The sequence below is a fragment of the Lynx canadensis genome, chromosome B4 (assembly GCF_007474595.2).
Source record: "Lynx canadensis isolate LIC74 chromosome B4, mLynCan4.pri.v2, whole genome shotgun sequence".
Classification (NCBI taxonomy): domain Eukaryota; kingdom Metazoa; phylum Chordata; class Mammalia; order Carnivora; family Felidae; genus Lynx; species Lynx canadensis.
This window is the reverse complement of record NC_044309.1, coordinates 46270503-46296344: the sequence shown is the minus strand read 5'-3', so window position 1 is coordinate 46296344 and position 25842 is coordinate 46270503. Positions and strand designations below refer to the sequence as shown.

The 25842-nt window shown below is 44.4% G+C and overlaps 2 protein-coding genes across 13 annotated transcripts in view; both read right to left on the bottom strand.

Moving 5' to 3' along the window:
• Positions 1 to 19497, bottom strand: part of APOLD1 (apolipoprotein L domain containing 1) — a 61493-nt gene extending 41996 nt beyond the window's left edge. For 6 of the 12 annotated variants that reach the window (XM_030321765.1, XM_030321762.1, XM_030321767.1 and 3 more), the window contains exon 1: positions 15745 to 19497. Coding sequence is in view for 1 of the 12 variants with exons in the window: in XM_030321772.1 (XP_030177632.1) it covers positions 15745 to 15847 (103 nt within the window). In the remaining 11 variants the exon portion in view is untranslated. The other 6 variants (XM_030321764.1, XM_030321768.1, XM_030321769.1 and 3 more) reach the window with 4 other exon arrangements.
• A 98-nt stretch (positions 19498 to 19595) lies between these two features.
• Positions 19596 to 24720, bottom strand: CDKN1B (cyclin dependent kinase inhibitor 1B). Its single transcript, XM_030321773.1, has 3 exons — positions 23753 to 24720; positions 23038 to 23167; positions 19596 to 20960 (listed from the first exon to the last, which is right to left on the bottom strand). Exons 1-2 carry the CDS (start codon positions 24225 to 24227, stop codon positions 23046 to 23048), a joined length of 597 nt encoding a protein of 198 aa, XP_030177633.1. The 5' UTR covers positions 24228 to 24720; the 3' UTR covers positions 19596 to 20960; positions 23038 to 23045.
• Positions 24721 to 25842: the final 1122 nt, after the last annotated feature.

Genomic DNA, 25842 nt, shown 5'->3' with positions numbered 1-25842 from the left:
CTCTACTGATCCTCCAGAATTCCACACCATGAAGCAGAGGGAAAACAGTTGTGGCCTGCCAAAACCAGATTGTAGCGGATGATTACCACAGCTGTGGAGACACCTCAGGAGCAGGTCCACAAAAATGTCTGCTGCTGTAAACTGTGCATCCGTGCACTGGTAACACCAGACTATGACAAGACTACTATGGGTATTAGCAGACTACACATCGTACGTCCCAATCACCTTCCTCCACGCCTTGGTGCCTTTGTAGATTTTGTTCAGCCACATGGATACCCCTTCTGCTACTCTTGTTTGTTGGGTTTGGGCTCCGCAAATTTCTATTTATCCTTCAATAGTTAACACAACATCTCCTCTGCAAAGCCTTCCCAGAGCTGCCCTCTCCCATGTGTATGCTCACAGAAGGTTATGCTAACCTATCTCATTGTTCATAACTTATTGTACTGTGGTCACACACACACCTTTGAGCTCCTTAAGGGCTTGAGAGCAGGGATGGTTTTTTTTTATACCTAATGCTTAGCATACAGTAGGTGCTTAATACGTTTTTATTGGAAGAAGGAAGGTAAAAGAAAACAGACGCAGAAAAAAAGAAAAGAAAACTGACACAGAACTTCTTTCCATATCGACATTTTCCAGAACTTTGTGCAAATGAGCATCCTCAAAGCTACGTTAGGTAATTCTTCCTCATACCAGGTGTGAGAGCCATTGTTCCTACAGTTATGTTAGCTATCTTAATGATTCAGCCAGATGACCAGAGAAGAAATTATGCCAAGCACTAATGCAGTGACATCATACCAACATGGCCTGGTTCTCATTTGATTAATTAAGAAATATTGTGCTTAGTAATGAGGCTCTGCCCTAGGAAGCAGGTCTAAGACACCAGCCCTAAAGAAAACATACCTATTATTCAGAGAATGGGCCATGTGACATCAGATTATTAAGTAGTGTTACAACATGCCCTTGGCTTTGAATTGTTCCCAGCCTTCCTGGAGTAAAGAATAATGTGTAGTCAGTGTTCGCTTCACACACAGCAGAGCAACTAAGGAAACCACACTCACACTCCAGCTGCTAAAACGGAATGGATAAATGTATTTATATGAATATACTATGCAAAGGGGAGAAAGCAGGGAGGAATGAGAATGGATGGTGAGGAATATCTGTGAACAGGTAAGGAAAGGATATATTTTGAAAAGTTGCCCCATGTGTGTATACATCAGCCGTGTCCAGTTAGACCTAATATTGAATTACACTCTCATTAATAATAGCTGACGTTTTGAAGCACTTCCTTTAGCCACCATTTCCACACATTATAACAATGTTTTTATAAAGCACTCTCAGATACATTATTTCAGTGGCTCATGTCGACCACCTTGTGGGGAGGTTATTCCTTTCCCTCGTAAGCTTAGCCTAGACATCATGACGTGAAGATGTCGACCCCACCTACAAGTCTGTGGTGGCTCATTGAGGAAGACCATAGACTTCAGCTAATCAGATCTACCTCTGCCCACCCAACCCACTCCCACCCCCAGCTGTGGGTATATTCCCATCCACGAAGCAACTGGCTTTCCCAGGACCTACCTCTCAGGCTCAAAAGAAAACCTAAGGCTTAATTATTCTTTACAAAATTACCTTCAAAACCCAAAGGACAAGAAAACCACCCTAAGAGCTTCTTATCCACACAAATGAAATGGCCTTTTTAAAAAAATTTTAAGGGTATTTTATTTTATTTTATTTTATTTTATTTTTGAGAGAGACAGGGCTCAAGCAGGGGAGGGGCAGAGAGAGAGGGAGACACAGAATCGGAAGTAGGCTCCAGGCTCTGAGCTGTCAGCACAGAGCCCCATGCAGGGCTCAAACTCACAAACCGTGAGACCATGACCTGAGCTGAATGAAGTTGGTCGCTTAACCGACTGAGTCACCCAGGCACCCCATGAAATGATCTTTTTACAGAGTCCTCTCACCAAATTAACAAATTAGCTAACTTAACTTGGCTCTTATCTTGCTACACTTCCCCCAAAACAAGTTGGGCGGGCCCCCCTCCCCTCCCAGGCAAATGAGATAGGAGGTAGGAACCTAACACAAATAAGTTTAGCAAATATAAAGCCTTGGATCATGTCTTCCTACCTAACTCGCAAGGTGGCCTTGGAGAAACACCAGAATCTATATGGATCTTCAGAGGCAAGCTCATGCTTTAATAATAACCTCCCTCCTTAGGCCTTCTGAGCCTCTTTTACCATAAAATGGCCTTATCCCCTAAGAAGGGGTTTCCTAACCTTAAAATGTCCCATGGTAGTTGTAGCCTGCCACAAAAAAAAAGAAAAAAAAAAGTCTACTGATCAAAACTAAGTAGCATCCTCTGTCTTCTTCCTAAAGCAACTTTGGAAAACGATGCTATTCTTTCCTTGCCGAGGAGAGAGGGAGACTAAGGTGCAAGAAGTACTAAGATTTTCCTATAGTCATTCCAAAGTTTAGCAGGAGCTTTGTTTTTGTTCTTAATGAAACAATTATTAAAGATTAGGGGGTATCATTTTTCCATAAATGGCAAGACATTGCTGGCCAGAAATATTTAATCACTATACAGTCTTCCAATCTGGCAGAAAGTGAAAGAGAATGATTTGGGATCGAGTGTCACACTGAGCCAGCTGGCCTTGTTCTCATTGAGATTATTTACAAGAATAACAGGACAGCCTCTAAACCCAGGCGAGAGTCAGAAGAGTCAGCGAGACCTAGATCTGAGCCCTCGTTCAGCTGCTTAATGTGATGGTGAGCAAGAGTTAGTTCCAGAAACTCAGTTTCCTCATTGATAAAGCTATTTCTCAGAATTTTTGTCAGGGTTAAAGGAAAAAATGTAGATAAGTGGCTTAGCACACATTGAGTGCTCCATAAAAGTTGGTTCCTGTTATTATCTATCTGTAGGGAGAGAACGTCTGCTTATCAGACTATTGGGGATTGTTTTGCCTATGTGCAAAATTCAACCTAGGCACTTCAGGGAGGTATAAATCAAAACCTAATATTTGCAATCATTTTTTCCCTATTTTTTCCCACTATGAATGAGGGACAATCATAGATACTATTAAAAATGAGCTGGCATGAAGTTTGCAACAGATAGTTCAGGTACAACCTGAACTTGCATTCTAATGTAGTCAGTTAATGTATTCAGTTACTTGCATTCTAATGTATTTTTTTCCAAATGAAGGAAAGAGCAGGGAGACATAATTAATGAACAAGGATTTTCAGGTAACATTGGGCACGTCTGCCTTTCTATGTGCAGGGAGAGAAAGACTGAAGGCCAGTGCCTTAAGGGACCTTGAAATTTGTAGTAAGCTTCCAATTACCTGTTTGAGCCGGGTTTGGAAGGAACTTTGGAACGGCCAACCCATTTTCAAGGAAACAGAGACCTAGATACTAAGTTAGCACATCTAGTTCACAGGAACGCTATGCTCTATTATAGCTATACTATTATATTTTTATAAGCCTTTTAAACAAGAATGAAATGGCTTCTAAAAGATGTGAAATTATCTGCCCAACCTGAAGATGAAAAGTTCACTAGGAAGATGTGATGTGAAGCTTAGAGTAAGTTAATAGATTTTCCCCTTTTGGAAATTTTTAGCATATGAAATGTATCTCTACCCTGCAAGTTACTCCAAGATATATTTTTTAAATATTACTTACAGTTGCTCCCCAGGAAAGGATACATTTCAAATGTATCTTGATTAGACAGTCCCATGTAACAAAAGTTCCTTTCCTTGAAAAAGTCTGCAGGAGTTCAGAAAACATAGTAACTTCACTTTACTGTAACACTGATACTCTTTTCCTGTGCCAGCTTTTGCCTGCTCCTTTTTAGAACACAAAGAATACCCATCTTCTCAATCTCCCTAGCTTTCAGGCCACCTGACGATAGCACAATGCAAATCACTCAGTAACTACATATTTAAATAACAGCTATAGAACAGGAGTTCAGCAGAGGTGTCCTGGGGGAAAAAAAACGAAATCAATGACCCTGTGCAAGATCTGTATTCTCCTCATTCAAAGCCTCCCCAACTATCCGTCCCCACCTGCCAAGCCAACTTTATCTCTCTGTATGGCCCGGAACAACCCCCACCCCCCAAATCTAGCTCTTGCATAGCTACCAATCAGAATCAATCCCTTGCTCAAAAATCCTCAAGGACTTCTATATCAGTTAAGATTTGCATTTGGCAGCTAGTAACAGAGACCAGAAATAATAGTGGCTTAAACAAGATAAAAGTGTATTTTTCTTTTACTTAGAGGAATTCGGGAGATAAGCGGTACAGAGCTGGTGTGGCATCGCCTACAGTTCCTGTATCTTTGTGCTCCACAATGCACCTTCTATCCTCAGAAACAAAGGATGCCTCCTCAAGTTGCATCCATCTTATCCACCCTCTAGGCAGCCAGAAGGGGATGGACGGGCAGATGTCAAACTTTTTCTCAAATGCCGCAGATGTCGAAAACTTTTTTTCAAATGCCTTCAGGGGCCTAACGCAGTCCAGCATACTTCAGGAACACTCTTTAAATAACTGCCAGCCCCATGAATGAACAAATTCTACGGCAGTACTCAAGTAGGGCGATTTATCACTTAGAAAACTTTGGCAAATGTTAACAAGTAGACCCAGGGCACCATATTAGAAACTATAAGGCACAGATTGAAACTCTTAAGAGAGGACACCCCGCTTTAAAATAGCTATATAATTGGCTTTCCACAGTACTAAAATTCCCAGAGTTAGAGATTTATTCTGTTGGGTTAAGAGACTATGTTTCCAGTCAAAGGCACTGTGTTATGCTGAGGAATCAGAGAGCGTTAGAATAAGTAAAGGCAACTTCTGACACACACAAACTTAAAGCACGCATGAAATATAACTCGAGACTACCTAGCAGCACAGGAATGCCAAAATCAATAGGCATTTCAGAGCAGGGTAAAAGGTCCATGAATGTCACTTGGTAAATGTGAGTCAAGTGATTTGTTACTGCACTAACAAGGTGCAAACAGAAGAGGTTAGTTTAGGGGAGGGAGGGAAACTGCCCCGGGGCTGCTTGGAGCGGCCGGCCGACAGGTGGCTGTACTAATTGGCCCCGGGTTGGCCCTGTGCGGTATGAAGGAGTGGACCCCTTAGAAAAGGGGGTGGCTGACAGGCAACCAGAGAGGAGAAGCAGAAAGTAAAGTCAAAAACCATCTCCTGCACGATGGACAGCAAGGACGGCGTGGGTGTCATAAAAGGGGTGCCGCATCAAGACCCCAGCTCTGGGTTCCAGTCCTGCCTCAGCCCCCCCCCCCCAGTTGGGTAACTTTGGGCAGCCGACAACCTCTCTGGGCCTCAATTTTCCCCAAAGAGGGGCTTGAACCAGATGATTCAAGGTCCCCCCAACAGCGTTAAAGTGAACGTTACTTGATAGTAAGAGCTCCTACTTCAGCCCATCCGGAAAAGGCCGTTGAAATCTAGGAGAATGAGTGTTTAAGGAGCAAGAGCAGGTTAGACAGAGGAAGACAGGACGTGTGGGAAGAGGGGATGTGGAACCAATGTTGGAAACAAAGCGCCAGACCAAAGAGGCCCTTTTGCTGCTCTGTACCACAGGCCCGAGGTGTCATCTTGGATGTGAGCTTAGGACTTAGCCCAGTCAGCACAGGGAAGGCCTCTTCTCCTTTGCGGGGGCTGGGGGGGGGGGGGCGGTGGATACTCCAGAGTCGAAAAAATACTAATAAAATGGCAAACACACACATAGCTATTATTTTTATGCAGGCTTTGTCCTAAATTCTTTACCTATTTTTAATTTGTTTTCTAGAGAAAGAGGGCTTTAAAATCATAAAGAGAGAGGGGGCGCCTGGGTGGCTCAGTCGGTTGAGCGTCGGACTTCAGCTCAGGTCATGATCTCACGGTCCGTGAGTTCGAGCCCAGCGTCGGGCTCTGGGCTGATGGCTCAGAGCCTGGAGCCTGCTTCCGATTCTGTGTCTCCCTCTCTCTCTGCCCCTCCCCCGTTCATGCTCCGTCTCTCTGTCTCAAAAATAAATAAATGTTAAAAAAAAAAAATTTTTAAATCGTAAAGAGAGAGGCAAAGCAAGAAGCAGAATTAAGGTATGTAACATGCTTGGCCCAGGGCCTGGCACGTGATAGGCACTCATCATCGTTGTTGTTGCTGACAAACCAGGGGCTCAAGGAGACGATTCCCCCCACTTCCTTCTCCCATATAACCACCCTCTACCTTCTTCAGCGGAGTAACGGGTGTCCCACTGATGATGGAGCTCCACTCCACTATCCACGGGGTTCCCAGCGCTGCTCAGGTATATATATAACCCCACCTCTGGGCCCCCAGCCACAATCTTCAGTGGAGGATATGCTACAGATAAGCGGTTATTTCCTCCTCTCTCTCCATCACGGCTGCTCCCTTTTCAGTGAAGATTTGTTTTCCTGGCAGAGGGGAGGCGGGGAGGTGAAGGGCAGAGAAGAGAAAGGAAACAAAGAGAAGGTGTAGGAGTGATTTCAGACCCGGGTGCTCCCTGGTGCTGCTATTTAGAGCTTTTGTTTTCGAGCAGTATGGAAGACCGACCCTCTTCCTAGAGACTGAAACCGAAACAACCATGACTGGGGCTGGGAATTACAGGTCACTTAGATTCACTCCAAAAACACCTGAGTTGACAGCTGAGGAAATGAACAGGGAGCAGTGAATTTGCGAACCCCCCTCGCACAAGCTTAAGGGACAGCTTCTTGCTGGGTCGCAGACCGAATGAATGCAGGTGGTTCTATCGGCTTAGCCAGCAGAGGTCTCTCTTTTCCTAAGCTTCAGTTAAAAAAAAAAAAAAACAACAACAACAACAACCCAACTCCATGGGCTGTCCATTTTTATCATCCGGCCTCTGAAGTCTCTTTCCAAAACCAAATAAATAGTGAATCCCTCGGCCAAATTATTTGTAAACATTCAATCCAGTCGCCCAGTAAAAATGGAAGACAAAGACTGTTGAGCTATTTGAAGAAAGCGATTCAGTATCCACTCCTAAGCTGTTCACCTGCTTAGAAGATTCACACCACCTGTACCGGCAAAGGGCAAAACATGGGCCGGCACCCAAAACAAGTCAGGCAACCAGCTTCCGTGAGAAGAGGAGGCAAGGTGAACAAGCAGCTAGTGGGTGGAGGCAAAGTGGCGAGATTCACTTCTTCAGCTCCATCATTTAAAGACCCACAGCAGGCCATAGTATTTTCCAGGAGGAGGGGAAGAGTCCTGCATTGAAGCTGCAATATATTAGTTGTGGCCAGTACCCCCCCTGATGGTCCCAGGACTTCGTGTCCCCTTCATTTACTGAAGCCAGGATTTTTCTTTTAATATTTATTTATTTTTGAGGGAGAGAGAGAGAGAGAGAGCAAGTGGGGGATGGGCAGAGAGAGGGAGACACAGAAGCCAAAGCAGGCTCCAGGGTCCGAGCTGTCAGCACAGAGCCTGACACGGGACTCCAACGCACAAACTGTGAGATCATGACTTGAACCGAAGTCTGACGCCTGACTGAGCCACCCAGGCGCCCCAAAGCCAGGGGTTTTTTTGGTTTTTTGTTTTTAATGTTTATTGTTTTTGAGAAAGAGAGAGAGACAGAGCACGAGCAGGGGAGTCCCCAGGTGCCCCTGAAGCCAGTTTTAAAATGTGTTTTATATGGTGTATGTTTAAACAGCATCACAGAGAAACATAAAGGTGCAAGCCTACAGGTCATGATCTCACAGTTCGTGGGTTCCAGCCCCACATTGGGCTTGCTGCTGTCAGCCTGTCAGCACAAAGCCTCCTTCGGATCCTGCCTCCCTCTCTCTGTCCCTTCCCCACTTGGCTCTCTCCCCCCAAAAAATAAAATAAAAAATAAAAAGGTGCAAGCCTAAACATTCTTTCCCACCTCTTATGGAAATGTTTAAAGTTTTTTAATGTTTATTTATTTTTGAGAGAGAGAGAGAGACAGAGTGTGAGCAGGGGAGGGGCACAGAGAGGGAGACACAGAATTTGAAGCAGGCTCCAGGCTCTGAGCTGTCAGCACAGAGCCTGACGTGGGGCTTGAACCCATGGACTGGGAGGTCATGACCTGAGCCAAAGTCGGCCACTTAACCGACTGAGCCACCCAGGTGCCCCCCACCTCTTATGGAAATAATCCTGATCAAGACTAAGGGCTTTGACCAGAATTAGATAAAATGAGGAAATAAGCAAGTTTAACGGAAGCTGCACAAGTCTCTTCAAGTATCCAATGGCTTCCCATTGCTCTTAAAGTCAAGTCCAGAATTCCTAATGTGGCTTCCTTCAAAAGCCCATCTGGACTTGCCCACAGCTCCCCCACAGCACTCACTCCCAGCCACAAGCACCTTTCTTCACTTCCTCAAAGTCCTTCCCTGCCTTGGAGCTTTGGACTGGCTCAGCCTGGGTCTCTCTTCCTCCCCTCCTTCCTTAGACTGGTTAACTCCCGCTCAGCCTCCAAATCTCAGCTGAAGGTCATTTCCTTAGGAGAGACTTCCTAGCCGCCACCACTAGGTTAGGCCCCCTGTTTCTAACGCTTACAGCATCCTACATGGCAACCAACGACAGAAGGCCCCTCGTGAAGAGACAGGTTTTTCAAGACTTGTTTCTTTTTGGTGAACACAGGCTGGCTAGGGGAAAGAGTTTGGATTTCAGCCCCCCTTTGCTCTCTCAGCTAGACACCTTTGTATGGGGCCCAAACCATGGGAGCACAAGACAGAATCTTTGAGATCCCTTCACAACACTTATCCTTCAGAACACTCACCTAAACTGCATGTAATAATCATGGCTGTGATGCCCTGTCCATCTCCTCCAACAGCCTGAAGAGGGCAATGCTCCCATTTGTTACGCTGAAAACAGAGCCTGGCCCTTAGCAGGCAACAATGAAGCAGTGTTTGGCATCACTAAGCAACCATGAAGTTATCACATGCTTTTTTTTGAAGCAAGATAATAAATGTCCACCGTTCAGCCTGTACTGTTGTACCAGCATCTTCTTTGACTCCTGCGAATATGTGGTTTTCAGCCAAAAATCAGGATTCTAGCTTCCCTGGAAAATAACCTGATCCGCAGGGATAGACTACGTGATCCTGACTAGGAAACAGAAATCACAGAATTGTGCGCTAGAAAGAACCTATAAATCAACTTGTTTAACTTCCCCACTTTACAGGAAATCAAGGATTAGAATATTTTCGTCTGTAAAATGAACACTGGATGCAGTGATCTTCCATACCTGGTATTCTGAGATCCTAAGATTTGCCTCAAACCAGTCCCATGGAGAGTGACAGCTCAAGATTGGTCTGGTTAGCAAACTAGAAATTTAAAACAATCTCCTGAGCACTACGTCCTACATAACAAAACTAAGACAGGGAGTTAGTTAATCTGTTGAATTCCGGGCAGAATCCCTGGGTGTGCCAAATCCCAAAGATCTAGGAATGTGAGGTTTGGGATAATGTTACCCACAGGATCCCTTGTGCCAAAAAAGATGGAATTGGCTCAATTTTCCATGGTTTGTTAAGATATTCCCGAGTTAATGGGAATGATATTTATACCTCGTTTGTGTGCCCTGGAAAGAAAACCATATACCCAAAGACACACGCTCCTCATAATTCATATATGGATTTACTGATATCTGAAACTAGACAGAAATAGACAGAAAAGGAGGGGATAGGCATTATAGAAATGCTTGTTCTCCGCCAATGTCTGAGAAAAGAGACTAAGACAAAGAGAAACTTATTCTGCATTAAAGAACTGTAAGGATAATTATTTTTCAAATTTGAAACATGTTTATAGTTGTTTCTTGTTAAAAACTGTTTACAAAAATGAGGTCATACCATAAATATTGCTCTGTGCCTGCTTTAATATTATTGACAACTCTCCGTATTAACATAGATAAAGCTACCTGGGGTGTTTTAATGACTGCGATCTGTGTCATTCTTGGATATACCATATTCAAATAATCAATCCCACATTCCTATATCTAAGGAGTTGTTCAGTTGTTTACTTTTTTGTTTCTTTTTATAATCAAATATATAACTTCACAATAGTCATTCTGGTAAATATATCTTTAGTCATTATTTCCCAAAAGTAAACTTGTAGAAGATGAATTGTTAAATCAAAAAGTAAACCCACAGTATATAATGTAAAATATAATGTGTGTGTATGTGTGTGTGTGTGTGTGTGTGTGTGTGTCCGTGGGGAGGAGCAGGGGAGAGATTTAACATTTTTCCCATGTGGTTGGCTATAACCCTATAACCTAACACCATTTATTCCATAATATAGTCTCTCTCTACTGATTTGACATTTTGCGTTTTATCATATAATAAATTCCACTTGAAGCTTTTCAGAGAATAGAGAAGTTGAAGCAAAAGCCAGTTAAGGTGATGACTTATCAGCTCAGATTACCAGCTGATATATAGAAATTAAAAGCAGGAATGGATGGGGGCAGCTGGGTGGCTCAGTCGGTTGGGTGTCTGACTTCAGCTCAGTTCATCTCACAACTCGTGAGTTCAAGCCCCGAGTCAGGCTCTGTGCTGACAGCTCAGAGCCTGGAGCCTGCTTCGGATTCTGTGTCTCCCTCTTTCTCTGCCCCTCCCTTGCTCATACTGTCTCTCTCTCTTTCAAAAATAAATTAACATTTAAAAAAATTTTTAAAGCAGAAATGGATGAAATGTGTCAAAAAGGTGGTTGTATTCATTTTAAGAGGCTGACTCAGCTAGAACTTCTAGTATGATGTTGAATTGGAGTGTTAAGAGATAATATTTTTGCTGTCTCTCAGCTTTAGTAGTAAAGCATCCAGTTTGTCATCAGTAGGTATCATGTTAGCCCTAGGTAATTTTTGGAGATGTTCATTATCCAATTTAGGAAGTTTTCTATTCCTTTTTTTGCTGAGTTTTTATCATGAAGGATGTTGGATTTTTCCAAGTACTTTTGCTGCATCAACTGATATGATTTACGATTTTTCTTTAGACTGTTAATGTGGTAGGTTATATTGATTTTCAAATGTTGAACCAAACTTGCAAACATAAAATAAATCCACTTGGCCATAGTGTTAAAAAAAAAAAAAAAAAGGAGGCTGATTCAGGGGAATGTCTATGGGCAAAAAAAGGTGATGGCACTAAGCCAAAGACTAGCAGGTTTGGATTGAGAGGAATCTTACACTGAATTTGAAAGGTGGTCATGGCTTCCACATATGCAAACTCTTTGCTTCTCTGGTCACCAATGAAGCCAGGAAAAAAAAAATCACTCAGCCTTGGATAGAAAGGAGGGAAGCAAAGGTTAAACTATCAAGAAAGGATGATGGCCATCTTTGTATCTGAGTGATGCTAATTGTGAATATATTTGCCTAAACTTATGTATTCTGTATGTAATTTATATCCCAATAGTTTTAAGCTACAGTTGAGTATGTTCTCATATTTTAAAAGCCTTTTGTTCTCTTTCTGAAAACTGTGTTTATATCCTTTCTTATTTTTCTGTTGGTTTGCTTTTTCTCATTGATTTGTAGGAACTTTATATTTATCAGGAAATTAGCCCTTCAGTATATGGGTTGTGAACATTTTCCCAGTTTGCCATTGTATTTGTGTGAGTGTATATGTGTGTGTGTGTATGTGATTGATTTAGTACCACAAACAAATCTATACCAGGTCCTTTTTGAGATAATTAGAGATGGCCCTAAACTGAACAAATGCCTTACTTTTTAAGCTTTTTTAAAAATTGTGTTAAGTATACATAACAAAAATTTGATCATTTTAACTATATTTTGCAATATATTAATTCTGTTTATTAAATACTTCATAAAAAATTGTTCTTGGGGCGCCTGGGTGGCTCAGTCGGTTAAGCGTCCGACTTCGGCTCAGGTCATGATCTCACGGTCCGTGAGTTTGAGCCCCGCGTCGGGCTCTGTGCTGACAGCTCGGAGCCTGGAGCCTGCTTTGGATTCTGTGTCTCCCTCTCTATGACCCTCCCCCATTCATGCTCTGTCTCTGTCTCAAAAATAAATAAACATTTTAAAAAAAAATTGTTCTTAAGAGTGGTTACAGCAGCAGGGTGCCTGAGTGGCTCAGTCAGGTGAGCATCTGACTTGATTTTGGTTCAGGTCATGACATCATGGTTTGTAGGATTGAGCCCCATGACGGGCTCAGGCTCAGGCTTGGCATTGGTAGTGCCCAGCCTGCTTCAAATTCTCTCTCTCCCTCTCTCTGTCCCTCCCCAGCTTGTGCGTGCATGCGTGCACTCTCTCTCTCCGAATAAATTCAAAACCTTAAAAAAAAAAAGTGAGAATTAAAACTGAGAAATAGGAGCGCCCGGGGGGCTTAGTCCGTTAAGCATCCGACTCTTGGTTTTGACTCAGGTCATGATCTCATGGCTCATGAGTTCAAGCGCAGCATGGGGCTCACACTGACAGTGCTGAGCCTGCTTTGGATCCTCACTCTCTCCCTCTCTCTCTGTCCCTCCCCCCATTCACACGCACACTCTCTCTGTCTCTGTTGAAAATAAACATTTTTTTTAACTGAGAAATATGTTTACAAGGTTAATATAGCAGATTATGGATGGTTACTTGAGAATCCAAGATAAGAACTGGATGTCTCTGTTAATTATATGGTTTATAAATATATGGAATGATTAGTATTTATTATATAACTGGTACTGTGGTAAGTACTGCCCATACATTATCCCACTGAATAGATTAATAATCCTGTGAGAGAGGTAAATGCATCCTCATGATATAGCCAAAGAAATAGAAACTTTAAAAGGTGAAGTAACTTGCAAAAGGTCTTATAGGCAATGAGTTAGGTAACTGGGACTCAAACCCAAGCAGTCTGATTTCAGAGCCTGAAGTGCAACCACCATACCCATGTCTCACAAAGGATTCACAGAACACTGTGTAGGAGATTCTTTTAGACAGAACATGGACAGACTTTAAAATGTTTCCAGTAGTTGTGTGCGTATGTATGTGTGTGTGCTTGTAGAAGTGTATGTAAGTATATATGCATGTATGTATGTCTGTATTTAAATACGCATATAATTTGCCACTTTAACCATTTTTTATTTATTTTTAAGTTTATTTATTTATTTTGAGACAGAAAGAGTGCAAGCAGGAGAGGGGTAGAAAGAGAGGGAGATTAAGAATCCCAAGCAGGCTCTGTGCTGTCAGCACAGAGACCAATGTGGGGGTTCGATCTCATGAACCAACCCGTGAGATCATGACCTGAGCAGAGATCGAGAGTCAGTTGCTAAACCAACTGTGCCACCCAGGCGCCCCTAACCATTTTTTAAATGCATAGCTCAGTGGAATTAAGTATATTCACGTTGTTGTGCAACTATTACCCCAAGCCATTGTCTCTGACTTTGCTCTGAAAGCCTTTGCCATACAGAACATTTTTACTCTTATGTCATTGAATTTAACAATACTATCTTTAATAGATTCTGCTTTGTTTCATACCTAGAAAGACCTTCCCCGCTCTGAGATTATATTTTTGAAAAGTCCCCTGAAGTTTCTTCTAGTGTGTCTCTAATTCATTTTTTTACACTTCAGGAAAAAAGTGTAAGTTTTTACACTTCTTTAATCCTTCAGGAATCGATCCTAGTATAAAGTATGAGATAAGGATCCCACTCCATTTTTTTTAAATGCTAGTAGGAATTCCATTTCCAGCCAGACAAATTCATTTTAAAACCAAATAGGAAAAAAGTCAAGCAAAAGCAGCCAAATTCTGGGAAAATTCTGGGAAAAAAGCAGATTAAAGGGACTGGTTGGATGTAGAATATTAGCGTTACCAGAAATAAAATTACAGTAATTAAAATAATATAGTCCTGAGTGCATAAACAAATAGAACAATGGAATGGAATAGGATAATCAGAACTTAACAGAATTTAATATAAAAGCATACATTTAATTATCCCCTTTATCATCTTGAGTATTTCTATCCAAGAATATGGGACACCCTTTCATTTGTTCAAGTCTTCCGTTAGAGATACATCCAGAATGAGAACCTTACTCCATCTGCCCCCTGCCTTCCTCTCCACTAAAGAGTGACAAGTAGTGAAAAGTTACCTGTGGAGGCTTTGTTTGGGGTCTAAATTGCTTCCCAGCATCATTCCTAACATATTGGATTCCCTAGTGTCTCTCTCTATTCACATAATGTGGAAAGCTGTTATCAAGTCAGATTTAATCAGACATATCTGTACCATAGGTCCATAGACTGGGCCCAAACCCAATACTAAGTGTTAAAGATGAAACAGTAGGTGTTCGGTGTTGGCAGAATTCTTTTTAAAGTTTCCAGAGGCTGAGTTTGGGCCTTGCTTTCAGTTGGGAAGTTAGGATGGCAACTGGAAGTTACCAGCTACTCTCAAAGATAGTGCTTCAAGTAATCATAGGTGTTGGTCTAGAACAGCAATGTCTAACAGAAATATAATGGGAGTCATATATGCAAATTAAAATGGTCTAGTAACCACACTAAAAAAAGGGGAAAAGAAACAGATAAAATTAAATTTCATATTTTTATTTGATCCAATATATCAAAAATATGATCACTTCAACATGTAATCAATACAAAAATTATTGAGATATTTAACATTCTTTTTCATACTAATTCTTGGAAACCTGGTGTATATTTCACAGTTACATCTCAATTTGGACGAGCCACATTCAAATGCTCAATAGCTACATATGGCTTCTGGCTACCATATTGGAAGGTACAACTCTAGAAGAAATCTTCCTTGAGTGCAACTCAAGGAAAATTGCTTAATTTATTGAATATCCATAAAGTCCAAGATTGGAAATACCATATCTCAAGGGTCTAGAACAGACTTTGGAAGTAACTAGTCCTCACACTCACTTGATATTTGTCTCCTGTCTACAATGTCCTTATCAAGGGGTCATCCAAACTAGTGCCTGACTCACACTTCCAGGGATGATGAGCTCACTACTTCCTGAGGTTAGCCAGTCCATCTGGGGACTTTCTTAACTCAAACAAATTCCTTACTAAGGGCACAGGCAGGTTAGTTTATGGTGGTCCAAGTTAGGTTGTGTAAGTAAAGGATTGATTGGGTTAGGAAGGACTGGAGGAGGTAAGAAGTAAAAAATGGCTGGGGAAGTGGAGTTAAGAGCTGTTAAGACTGAAGGCTGGGGCTGGACGTCAGGTTAAAATCATTAGTTACACTGCCACAAGAGTAAGAGACTCCCAAAATGTATGCATATATGCTAGTTTCACTAATGTGAAAATAGTGATTTAGAGAGTAATTTGAATTACTATAAACTTTTGCAATTTTCACAGCAAAGTAAAACATAATTGAGTTACAATTAATGCAGGATATCGTTTCTATTAGACCCGTAATACAACCAACATTCTCCTAAATCTTAAAGTACTTTATCAAAAGAATTAATTTCCAGACCCAGAAATCAAAAGGCACTTGAAAAGTCGTATTTCCTTTCTTAATTTTTTTCTCAATTTTATTTTAACGTTTTCCTTACTCAAAAGCACTCTGGAAATCAAAGAGAGAAAACTTCCTTTAAATTTTTTCAATAAAAATGACAGCGACTTGGCTGAATTATGATGGAATCTGGCTGGGTAGCACTTGAAATAATAGACCTGATCTGTCTTTACATCTCCCCGGTTTCTTTTCTTTTCTTTCTTTCTTTCTTTCTTTCTTTCTTTCTTTCTTTCTTTCTTTCTTTTTTTTTTTTTTTTTTCCTCTAGGTTGTAAGGTGCTCTTTTCCGGGCCACCTTCATCCCCAGCCCCCTCCCTCCCCAAGTCTACCTTTCCAAGGCAGGGGAAGGTGCATCTTCTCCTGGGCTTCCGTCAGCGCCTCCCTAGCACCTCTGGCCAGCAGCCGGCGAAACGGCGTGCCCCGGACATCCATTAACGTTTTATACTACATCTCTGCCCCCGCCAAAGCTGCTCGGGTTTGTTTACCGCGGCCCCACGCTCCCCCACCCGCCTGCACACTGTCAACGGCACTTTGGGGCAAAATTTTGGAACAGACAGATGCTCCGCCCACCCTCCTCCCCAGAACCAGCTGAAGCTCCCCAGTTCGGGGCGCCGAAATAGGTTTCGTCACACGATGTGGGGTACCGTATTTTTTACAAGCAAACAAGCATCCAAAAAAAAAAATTCAAACTGCACCGTCGGGCCAATGGGGAAGGAGCGGGAGGTGGGCGGAGGAAGAGCGCGGCGGGCGGGTGGGGCGGGCGCGGGGGCTGGTACCGCAGGGGATTCGTGAAAACGCGCCGGGCGCAAGGTTTGGGGCTTTTTTTTTTTTTTTCTTCCCTTTCCTCCCAAACCAGCTAAAGCGCGAGAAGCTGGAGCCTTTCGGATCCACCTTAAATTTTCAGTGGACTCGGCGCAGGGGTCAGTGGGCGCAGCCAATGCCAATCAAGTTTACAACCACCAGCCCGGGAGGGAAAAAAGAGAGGAAAAAAATAATCTTCAAGTTCCCTAGTCCTATACACACTCGGACGGACGCACGCACTCACATACGCGGGCACACAAAAGGAAGCGGGGGTGGGGGGGGGGTGGAACAGGCGCCCGAGGGAGGAGGGTGGGGGTAAATGTTTGCAAAACGCTCGTTTGGGGCTCGGTGCCCGCGGCCCGAGCGCTCGGGGAAGGCGCGCGGGAAGCGCGGCCCGACCCGAGCGCCATGATGGTCGCCGCGGTTCGGAGCCCATTTTCTGGAGGGGGAGCTGCAATGATGCAATCCCCCGGCCCCGCGTCCCGGCTGCGCGCCCTTCTCCCTGCCTTTTCTTAGCGTTCCTTTGAGGCGCGTCGACGCTTCGCGCCCAACACGCATCGATTTCTTGTTGTATTTTGTGCTTTCTGATTCCTGCCTACTGTGTGTCCCCACGCGAGACAGGCCTGGGACTTGAGTGTCCGTGTAAATACTTTCGCTTCTGCAGGGTCTGACTGAGGCTGACCCCACCCCACTCCACCCCACCCCCACGCGGGCCAAGATCCGGGAGGTTTCCTCCTCCTTACCCCGCCGTTGATGAGGCGGGGGTGGGGGGATCTAGCCTGACTGTGGGCGCTTCTTCTCTGCCGCCGTCCCCCTCCCCAGTTTCGCTTACAGGATTTTTACCTTCCTGTTGGCCGGGAGGGAGGGGAGCGGGCGTAGGGTGTGGCTCAGGTAAAAGAGATGGCAAATTTAAAAAAGAAATTCGCACTCTGAAAAACAGATTGGAGATCCAGATAGGCTTTTAAAACACCTTTTTCAGTCCTAAAAAGCTTATGAAGAGCAAGTGTTACGCTCACAATGATGAAGATGAAATGGCGAAGACGGGGTTTCCCGGCCGCCGGGAAAGGTCGCCTGGCGCGGCCGGGGCGGTGGGCGCACCGGGGCCTGAAAGGCCGCGCGCCCCGCTCCCATCCTGTGGATTTCCACGGTCCCTTCTGTCCCCCAGTCATGCCCCTGGCCCCACGTTTTCCTATTTCTTCCCTGCCCCAGTCCGACGCGTTGGACAGCTGGGGATGCGATGGGGGGTGGGGGTGGGGGGGAGCTGGATTTTGCAAAACGGCTGTAAAGGAGGAAGCGACCCCGCAAGCGGCTGTGGCGCTCGGCCCCTCCTGCGCGTCGCTGCGGTCCTCCTTGGCCGCCGGCGAGCCGCGAAGCCTTTCGAAATGCGCGGGGCTGCGGATCATTGGAGCCCAGGGTGGGGGTGGGAGCGGGCTGCTGCCCCGGAGGGTCCGCAGATTCGGAAAGGTTCTCCCCTTCGCTCAGATCCCCCCACCGATCTGGAATATGGCAGGGTGCTTGGTGTAGAGGGTCTGACTGTGGAGAGAAGTAGGGGCTTCCGCTTCTTTCTCAACCCAGAGGAGAGATGATGAGGGAGGAAAGTTTCCGAGAAACCGCCCCGCGCCGCTGCGCGGGCCGGGGAGCAGCCGCCCTCCACGGCCTGCGGGGCGCCCCGAGCGCGGGAACTGCGCGCAGCCACCCCGGCAGCGCGGGCGCTGCAAGTGGCAGAAATGCTGCGAGACTTGATGGCCTTTTCGTCGCGGGGCGCCAGCCAGCCCGACGCCGCAACTGCCGCGGCAGGCGGGAGCGGGGCTTCGGGGCAGTTTGGGGAGACGACGGCGCAGTGGCCGGGGGAGCGGAGCAGGGTTTGGCTGGCGCCGGCTGCCGCGACCCCTCAGAGGGACGCCCGCGGCGGGCCCAGCGGTCCGGGACCAGGGAAGGGACGCTCCGAATCTCGGGGACGCACTTGGAGCGTTGACACAGACGTGTAAAGGATCCACCCGGTGACTTGGGGGCTGCGTTCCTGTGAACGTGCCTGGCGCGGCGAGCATCCACTTCTTCCTGGCCCTACACTCCTAAAACGCAGTCTCTAAAAATTCACATTAAGGATGCCGCTTGAGGGAAGGAAAATAAGGTGCAGGCAGCAATTAAGAGGATTTTTTTCCTCTGTTAGAGACACTTTTTAAGTACTCTTTTTGGTTCAGAGAAACTAATTTTATTTCATTATTTCCTGACTCTCCATTCCTTCCTCCCCATTTTGAATTGTTTTTCTTGCTTTCTCAGTGTCTTCCTGAAAAACACCCTGTATGCGTGTTTTGAATAGAATCACAAAAACACCTTTAGCCTTTAATTAAAATAATACCTACTTGGAAGATGTAGCTCCGCCACCAAAGGACCTTCTTTTCTCCTTCCCGGCAGCCGAAGAGAGTCAACTCTTTTTTTTTTTTTTTTTTTTTTTTTTTTGCTTTGCTTTCTTCTTTTTTTTTTTTTTCTTAACAGCTTCAGGTCAAAATAAGTTTTAACTGTCTTGTGTAGAGCCCCCTTTGGGGTGCAATAATGTAAATGCTAGTATTTCAGGTAAACAATTTAACCCAAGTTCAAATGTTTGCGATTTAACCATTTGCAGAATCCTAGAAAAAAAAATTTACACCTTAGCCACATTTTTAAGAGAATGTGTAATAACAGGAATCATTTTTAGTAAATTTGACTTTAAAATACCTTGTCTAAGTTTTTCTTATTAAAGTAAAAAATATCTTACCTCTGCCACGTCAACATGGGCCCCAAACCCTCAGATTTGGTATTTAGATTAACCAGTCTTGGGTTGTGTAGATTATAACCAGGAAATTTCAAAATTGAAGGATTTGTTATGACCAGTTTGAAGAATACCTGTTCCGTCTAAATTAGTGTGGAATTCCAATTTCTAAAGGACCTATATATATCTAAATATTTTTGGCAAGAGGTGATTAGGTGGTCTGAACAATCGCTCTAATTTCTCACAACATTTGCATGTGTAAATACAGAATTTAGAGAAGTCACCATGTTACTTTCATTTTCAGTCCTGCAAATGTATGAACAGTCTACACTTATGTAAAAATGTTTGAGTCGGACACATATCCTAGAAGATATAAATATTGGAACTAATGGAGATTTGACAATCTTATTTATATGAAAATGTGGCTTTTCCACTTTCCACGTCTAAAGCTTTGTTCACGCATACAGAACTAAGTGGAAAATACTATCACATTCAGAACCACATAAACATCATCTGAGATGTGGGCCTAAATTATCAAGATATTTGCCACTTCATGTTATATTTGTGTAAATACACCCATAATGCCAGGTCAAATACCTCAAAGCTTAGTAAAGCACATTACAGTTCAACTCGATAGCTATGGAAGTTTTCTTTATTGATTGCTTGATGTGTAACAATAATTGGCATCTTTTTCACACATTACAAAAAATTATACTTGGCTCAGTATGCAACCTTTTAAGCATAGCCATATTATTTAACAGAAGAAGGGAAAAAATCTATTCTACCCAATACAGCATTTACAAATGCACAAAACATGCCACTTTGGCTTGTATATGGTCTAGATTAAAAAAAAAAAAAATCTCTTTTTAACATAAATAAGTTAGTATAATTTTTCAGTGTCTTTACAGAGTTATGTACACAGGTACACTTCAAATGGTTTTGTTTCATACACATACACAGGCAATGTAAAAATACTGCTTAAAGATGTAGTATCCATTTCAGTAATTCCACGTATGCTTTTCTCTATATGCACTTTCCTTTAAAAACACTATTTCCTTGGGGCAAATTAACAAATAAAATGAGAAACTTTAAATTAAAATTATTTCATTATTTTTATGTGAAGTTACTGAAAGATGTTTAAAAAATATCCAAGGTATTAGAATGACTGTGTCTACACAGCTCAAAGTCCAAAGAAAATTAAGAAATCTTCTCAGCAAACCTGATAAAAATTAGATGGTTAAATCTGAGCATTTAGAACTCCCCCATACACCCCAGATATTTGCCCAGAATTACCTGAAAGGATTACTTAACTGCTGAATAATTAAATGGTAAATTCCAATTTTAAGAGAAACTGAAGGGGGGGGGGGGCGGGAGGAATAAGAGGATAGTTTTTTGTTTAAAAAAAAAAAAAAAAGCCATTTGCCACTACATAACGGAATCATCAGAGCTCCCAAATGAGAAAAAGCTTCATGTACAAAAAAATTAGCAATTATTTGCAACCAGTGTTCAAATTTGGATGATTTTTTAAAAATGAATTATCAGTTTTCACTGAAAGAGACATTACATCTTTAAAGAAAACAATTCAAACCCTTCCCCAAAACTGCTTCTCTTCATGCAAGTCAAATATTTTTCTCCTTGCTCTAAATGGAAGCAAGCTCTTCAGAAACCCCCCCCACGCCAATTCCTCAGCCCCACCCTGCCGTCCCTCCCCCCAAAGTTTATGTGCTACATAAAAGGTAAAAACTATATACACAGGTAGTACAATGAAGCAAATAAGGAAAAACCTAATTGCACAATGCTACATCCAATGCTTTTAGAGGCAGATCATTTAAGAGTGCCTAAAATTTTAGTGTTATTGTGTTGTTGCTTTTCAGTGCTTATACAGGATGTCCACTCCATGGAGTCCGCGATATGTATTTAAAATTTTTAATTTATATCTTCCTTGCTTCACCAAGCAGTGATGTATCTGATAAACAAGGAAACGTGCTCTTAATTCTGCAAAAGAAACAAGAAGAAAGAATTAGGAGAAAAAGCACTGGAATAGCATTACCAATAAAGTACAGGAATTATTTCATCACTGTCTTAGTTGTGAAATACCTGAGCAATGGAAAAGAAAGTGTGTACTAAAAGCTGATGACTATAGTCCTCTCCATCCAACGTTTCCTTCACTGGATTTTTTACTTTTCTCCGTGTTGTTTATTTTTGTTTAGAGGAGTGGGATCTCAACAGTGGGGAGATTTGTCCCCCAGGGGACGTGTGGCAATGTTTGGAGACATTTTAGGTTGTCACACTGGGGGTGGGAGGTTGCTACTGGCATCTGTTGGGAAAGGCCAGGGCTGCTGCCAAACATTCTACTAATGTACAGGACAGCCTCCCACAACAAAGAATTATTCAGCCCAAAATGTCAATAGTGCAGAGGTTGAGAAACCCTGGTCTCGAGAATCGGGGTCAAAGACAGTGAGAAAGAAAGGAGAATTAAGAAACTGTAACACTTAAGAGTATCAAAGTTTTCTAAATTTGAAAAATAAGTGGAACTGTAACTTATAAATGCTCTCCAAAGAAAATTCTATTAACTTTTTTTTTTTTTTTTCAAAATATTCTTGTTTCTCAGTCATATGCAAAATATACACAAGAATGCTTTTGAGGAGGGAGGTCCTTACCACTATTTCTAGTATTCTCTGAACTGGCAATGTTTACTAACAAATGCCTCTCTCTATGTCAGAATGGGACCAGATCAAAATCCAATAGGTGTGATTCACTGTGGCTCATCTGATGAGCTAAGCTTCAGGTCACAAACCACAAGTCCCAAGCTGCAGGTGGCTTCAGAAAATTTTTTTCATCCACTTTTCCCACTTCGTATACAGCTGTAATATAGAAGTCCTATAGTGATGTTCTGTATAACCTTTGAAAAATGCCAGATGTGTGTGAAGAAGTCATATATATGACACTATGATTTAAAAACACAACAAACTTGAATCTCACCTTAATCTCTAGGTTCCTTTATTTTTTTTTATAAATGAGGATTTTTAAAAGCCAGGATCAACATGTACTAAAATCTCTTTATGTGCTAAGCTATGAGTGCATGGGGGGGGGGAAGAGGTCACGGTTCTTATCAGTAAGAAGTTTACAAACTATTAACATATGCACTTTGATCATTATGGATAGCCAATCCACGGTAAATTGAGGGGTGAATTATTCAAATTAGCTGTCCATATTGACCAGATTTTAGTATATGGAAAAAAATCTCCACTTCTCTTCTGTGGGGTAGACTTGCCCTTGCCGGCCCTTATGACTATTCACGGTTTCCCCTAAAATATCCAAATCATCCTGTTATAGCACAATTAGCATACACATGCTGACGTGTTCCTGGATTGCTTACTCCAGCAGAGTTAATTTAACTTCTGCTTTGTGACTTCGGAAGTTATCATCAGAAATTCTGTAGGAACCTTAGTATTTTTGAGGTTTCCAGTTTGGTTTTTTTAAATACACAGGGTTCCTTTCCTGTTCCCAAAACTTGTAAGAAAACAGGGAAAGCGGCAGTTTATGAAAACGATAAAGATAAAAGCATGTAACCATTTGTACCTAACTTTTCCCCCAAATTTTAATCATTTACTTGCCATTTTCCCACGTATGGCTCGAAATCTGTTACAGACTCAACTTGAATCCCTGGGAAATGAATTCTCATGAAGTGAGACTGGGGCATACCCCAGTTCTTGTTCAGAAGAAGTTAAGAACCTACTGTTCCCCAACATGTTTTGGTGGGATTCACAGGGAATTGGCCTTCTATCCATTGGGCCTTGGTCACAAGTACTTGCCGAGGACACTTGGTCTAGTCATTCCATGTTTCAAGGAAAAATGATGTCAGGACGTGGAAAGCGTGAAGCACCACAGTACCCCGGAATCCAGTGATGCCCCAGCCTTTCCCATTCCTATTTTTTGACCTCACAAAATATAAACAAAAACAAAAACCCACAAACTCTATAATCTGCCAGCAACCACTAAGATCAGGTTATCTTGGGGTTTGAAAGCCCAATTCGGGATGTAAGTTACTTGCGCCTAGCCATCAACCCACCGATGAGTTTACGTTTGACGTCTTCTCAGGCCAGGCTTCTTGGGCGTCTGCTCCACTGAACCCGCGTTCGGGGAACCGTCTGAGACATTTTCTTCTGTTCTGTTGGCTCTTTTGTTTTGAGGAGAGGAATCTAAGGGCAGGAGGGAATTTTAAAAAGAACACACAATCTTTATTAGAAAAACAATGGCTGACAGAAGTTGGCACAATAGGTAGGGGATGAAAAACCCACACCTCCACCCACAATCCCGGACCCGTCATTCCCAGTGGCCTTTAAGGGCACAGAATGAGGTTGTTTTCACATAACAGAAAGTGTTTTCTACGCCCCAAAAGCTCTCTGTCCATTGCGAAGACGGAGGCCGTGGATACACATCCCAACGTTGTCACAGACCCACCGCTGGCTAGCGGGGAGGAACTGCCATGTTTTCGGTTAGAGAAATTATCAGATAATACCATCTCAGCCTCCTGACTTAAAAATAATAAACAGGCAAGCAGTCAGCCGGATAGCATTTAAAACCCAAGATTAGGCCACTTCGCTCCCCACAAGCTAAATCAGAATACGCTACAAAAGTAAATAAATAAATAAATAAATAAATAAATAATAAACAAACAAACAAATAAATAAAAAGCTGAGGTTAAGACCCTCAAGCAGGCAAAGCGGTGCCCCAGACAGACAGACAGACAGACAGACATTTTCTGCTTGGGGAAGGGTCATTACCATCTGTAGCAGGTCGCTTCCTTATCCCAGGGCACTGCTCCGCTAACCCCGTCTGGTTGTCCGATGTATCAGTCTTTTGGTCTACCAAATGTGTGTCCTCTGTGTTTGCCTGAGACCCAATTAAAGGCACCGCCTGGCGGTTCCCGCTGACATCCTGGCTCTCCTGCGCCGGCACCTTGCAGGCGCCTTTGGGTGGCCGCGGGGGTCTGTAGTAGAACTCGGGCAAGCTGCCCTTTTCCACCTCTTGCCACTCGTATTTGCCCTCCAGGGGCTTGTGATTCTGGAAATCAAAATTCCACTTGCGCTGGCTTGCCTCTTCCATGTCTCTGCAGTGCTTCTCCAAGTCCCGGGTCAACTCTTCGTGGTTGACCGGGCCGAAGAGGTTCCTGCAGGCGGAGGGCTTGGGGTACTCCGCCTGTCTGGCGTCCATCCGCTCCAGGCTCGGGCTCCCGTTAGACACTCGCACGTTTGACATCTTCCTCCCAGGTCTCTATGACCGCCTCGCGCCCGCTCTCCGAAAACAAAACTGAACAAAACAAAACGCCCCGACCCAGCCCGAACCCCTCTTATAAGCCCTGCGACTGCGCTCCGAGCCAAGAGAAACAAACACGGACAAGTAACTGCCCGAGCGTCAGGGGCGCGCTGGCTCTGGGGGAGGGGTGAGGGGAAGCCCCGGCCAGGCAGCCGAGAGCCGCCGCCGATCAAGTGTACCGGCGAGCGGGAGGGCGGGGAGGGGAGGGGAGAGGAGAGAGGAGGGGGGTGGCAAAGCCAGTCCAGGTCCCGGGCTGCTGCGAGCCCGCGGGTCCCGCCAACCGAGCGGCTCTCCAAACCTTGGCGGCGTCGGAGTCGCGGAGCGGCGAGGCTCTGGGGACAGGGGAGGGGGAGAAAAACACCCCGAAAAGACGAGCCCCCTTTTTTTAGTTGCCCAATATGGCGGTGGAAGGGAGGCTGACGAAGAAGAAAATGATTGACACCGCAAGTCTATTTAAACAGAGGAGGAGATCCATTGGTTGCGGCGCCGGGAGCCGCCCCGCCGCGGCTGGCAAGCCCGGCCTTAAGGTGGCCCGGCGCGTCCCCGCCCGCGCGCGCGCGCGCGCCGACTCCGACAGCGCCGCCCGGAGATTGGCTGGTCGCGTGACTGCCGGAGGTGCGCCGCTGCCAGCAAACCTGCTCCGGCTGGCCTCGGAGAAATTAAAAACGAGACAAACAAACTAGCCAAACGGCCGGGGAGCCGGGGAGGGGCGGGGGCGGCGGGACCTCGGGTTCAGGTCACCGCGCTGCGCTGGCTGGCGCGCCCACTCCGCGCCCGGGAAACCGAGGGGCTGGATCAGATGATCTCCAAGGTGGCTGGAGCCTCGTTTTACGCCTCGGTGGCGATCGTGTTTTCCCGGCACTCGCCGGGCCGCGGGTGCGGGCCACTGGGGGCGGAGGCGGACAGTGGGAGTTCTGCCCCCAGCTGGGCTCTCGCCGGTGGCCCCAACCTCTGGCACTGCGGGGCTGGGGGCGGGGGAGCCTTCGCCGAGGGCCTGGGAGCCCCCCTGCCTGGGTGCCTCGGCTGTGGGTGAGCAGTGGTTAGCTCACCCTTAACCTAGAAGTCTCTGCTCTTCTGGGGGGTGGCGGGAGGTTGGGGAAGAGGCCAAAGCGAACGTGGGCGCAGCATTTGTAATCCAGTCTGAACCCAAGCTCTCTCCCTCAATAAAAATAAGGATTTCAAGATCAAAAACTCGACTGGTCTCCCAGGTCCCTAATAAAACCTGTAGCTGTCTCAGACACAGGTTTCAAAAGCGAGGTCACACCCCTGACCCAGGTTCTTGCTTCCCGAGCACATTTAAGGCCACTGACATGGGCTGCGTGTGGGAACTCGTCTCCTCTTTGTATTTTTCACTTCTTTCCCGGGTTGTAGCAGTTTCCTCTACCTGAGTCCCGCCGCCAAATACAACAGCTCCTTCCTTCCTCCACCTTTCCCTCCCACTAGATTCACTGCTACAACCCACCCAGAGCAAAATTTAGATGCAAGTGAATGCCTTTACATAGCTACAAATCGTTGAAGGGTGAAAGTAATCTGAAAGTCCAGATTATGAAATGATTCA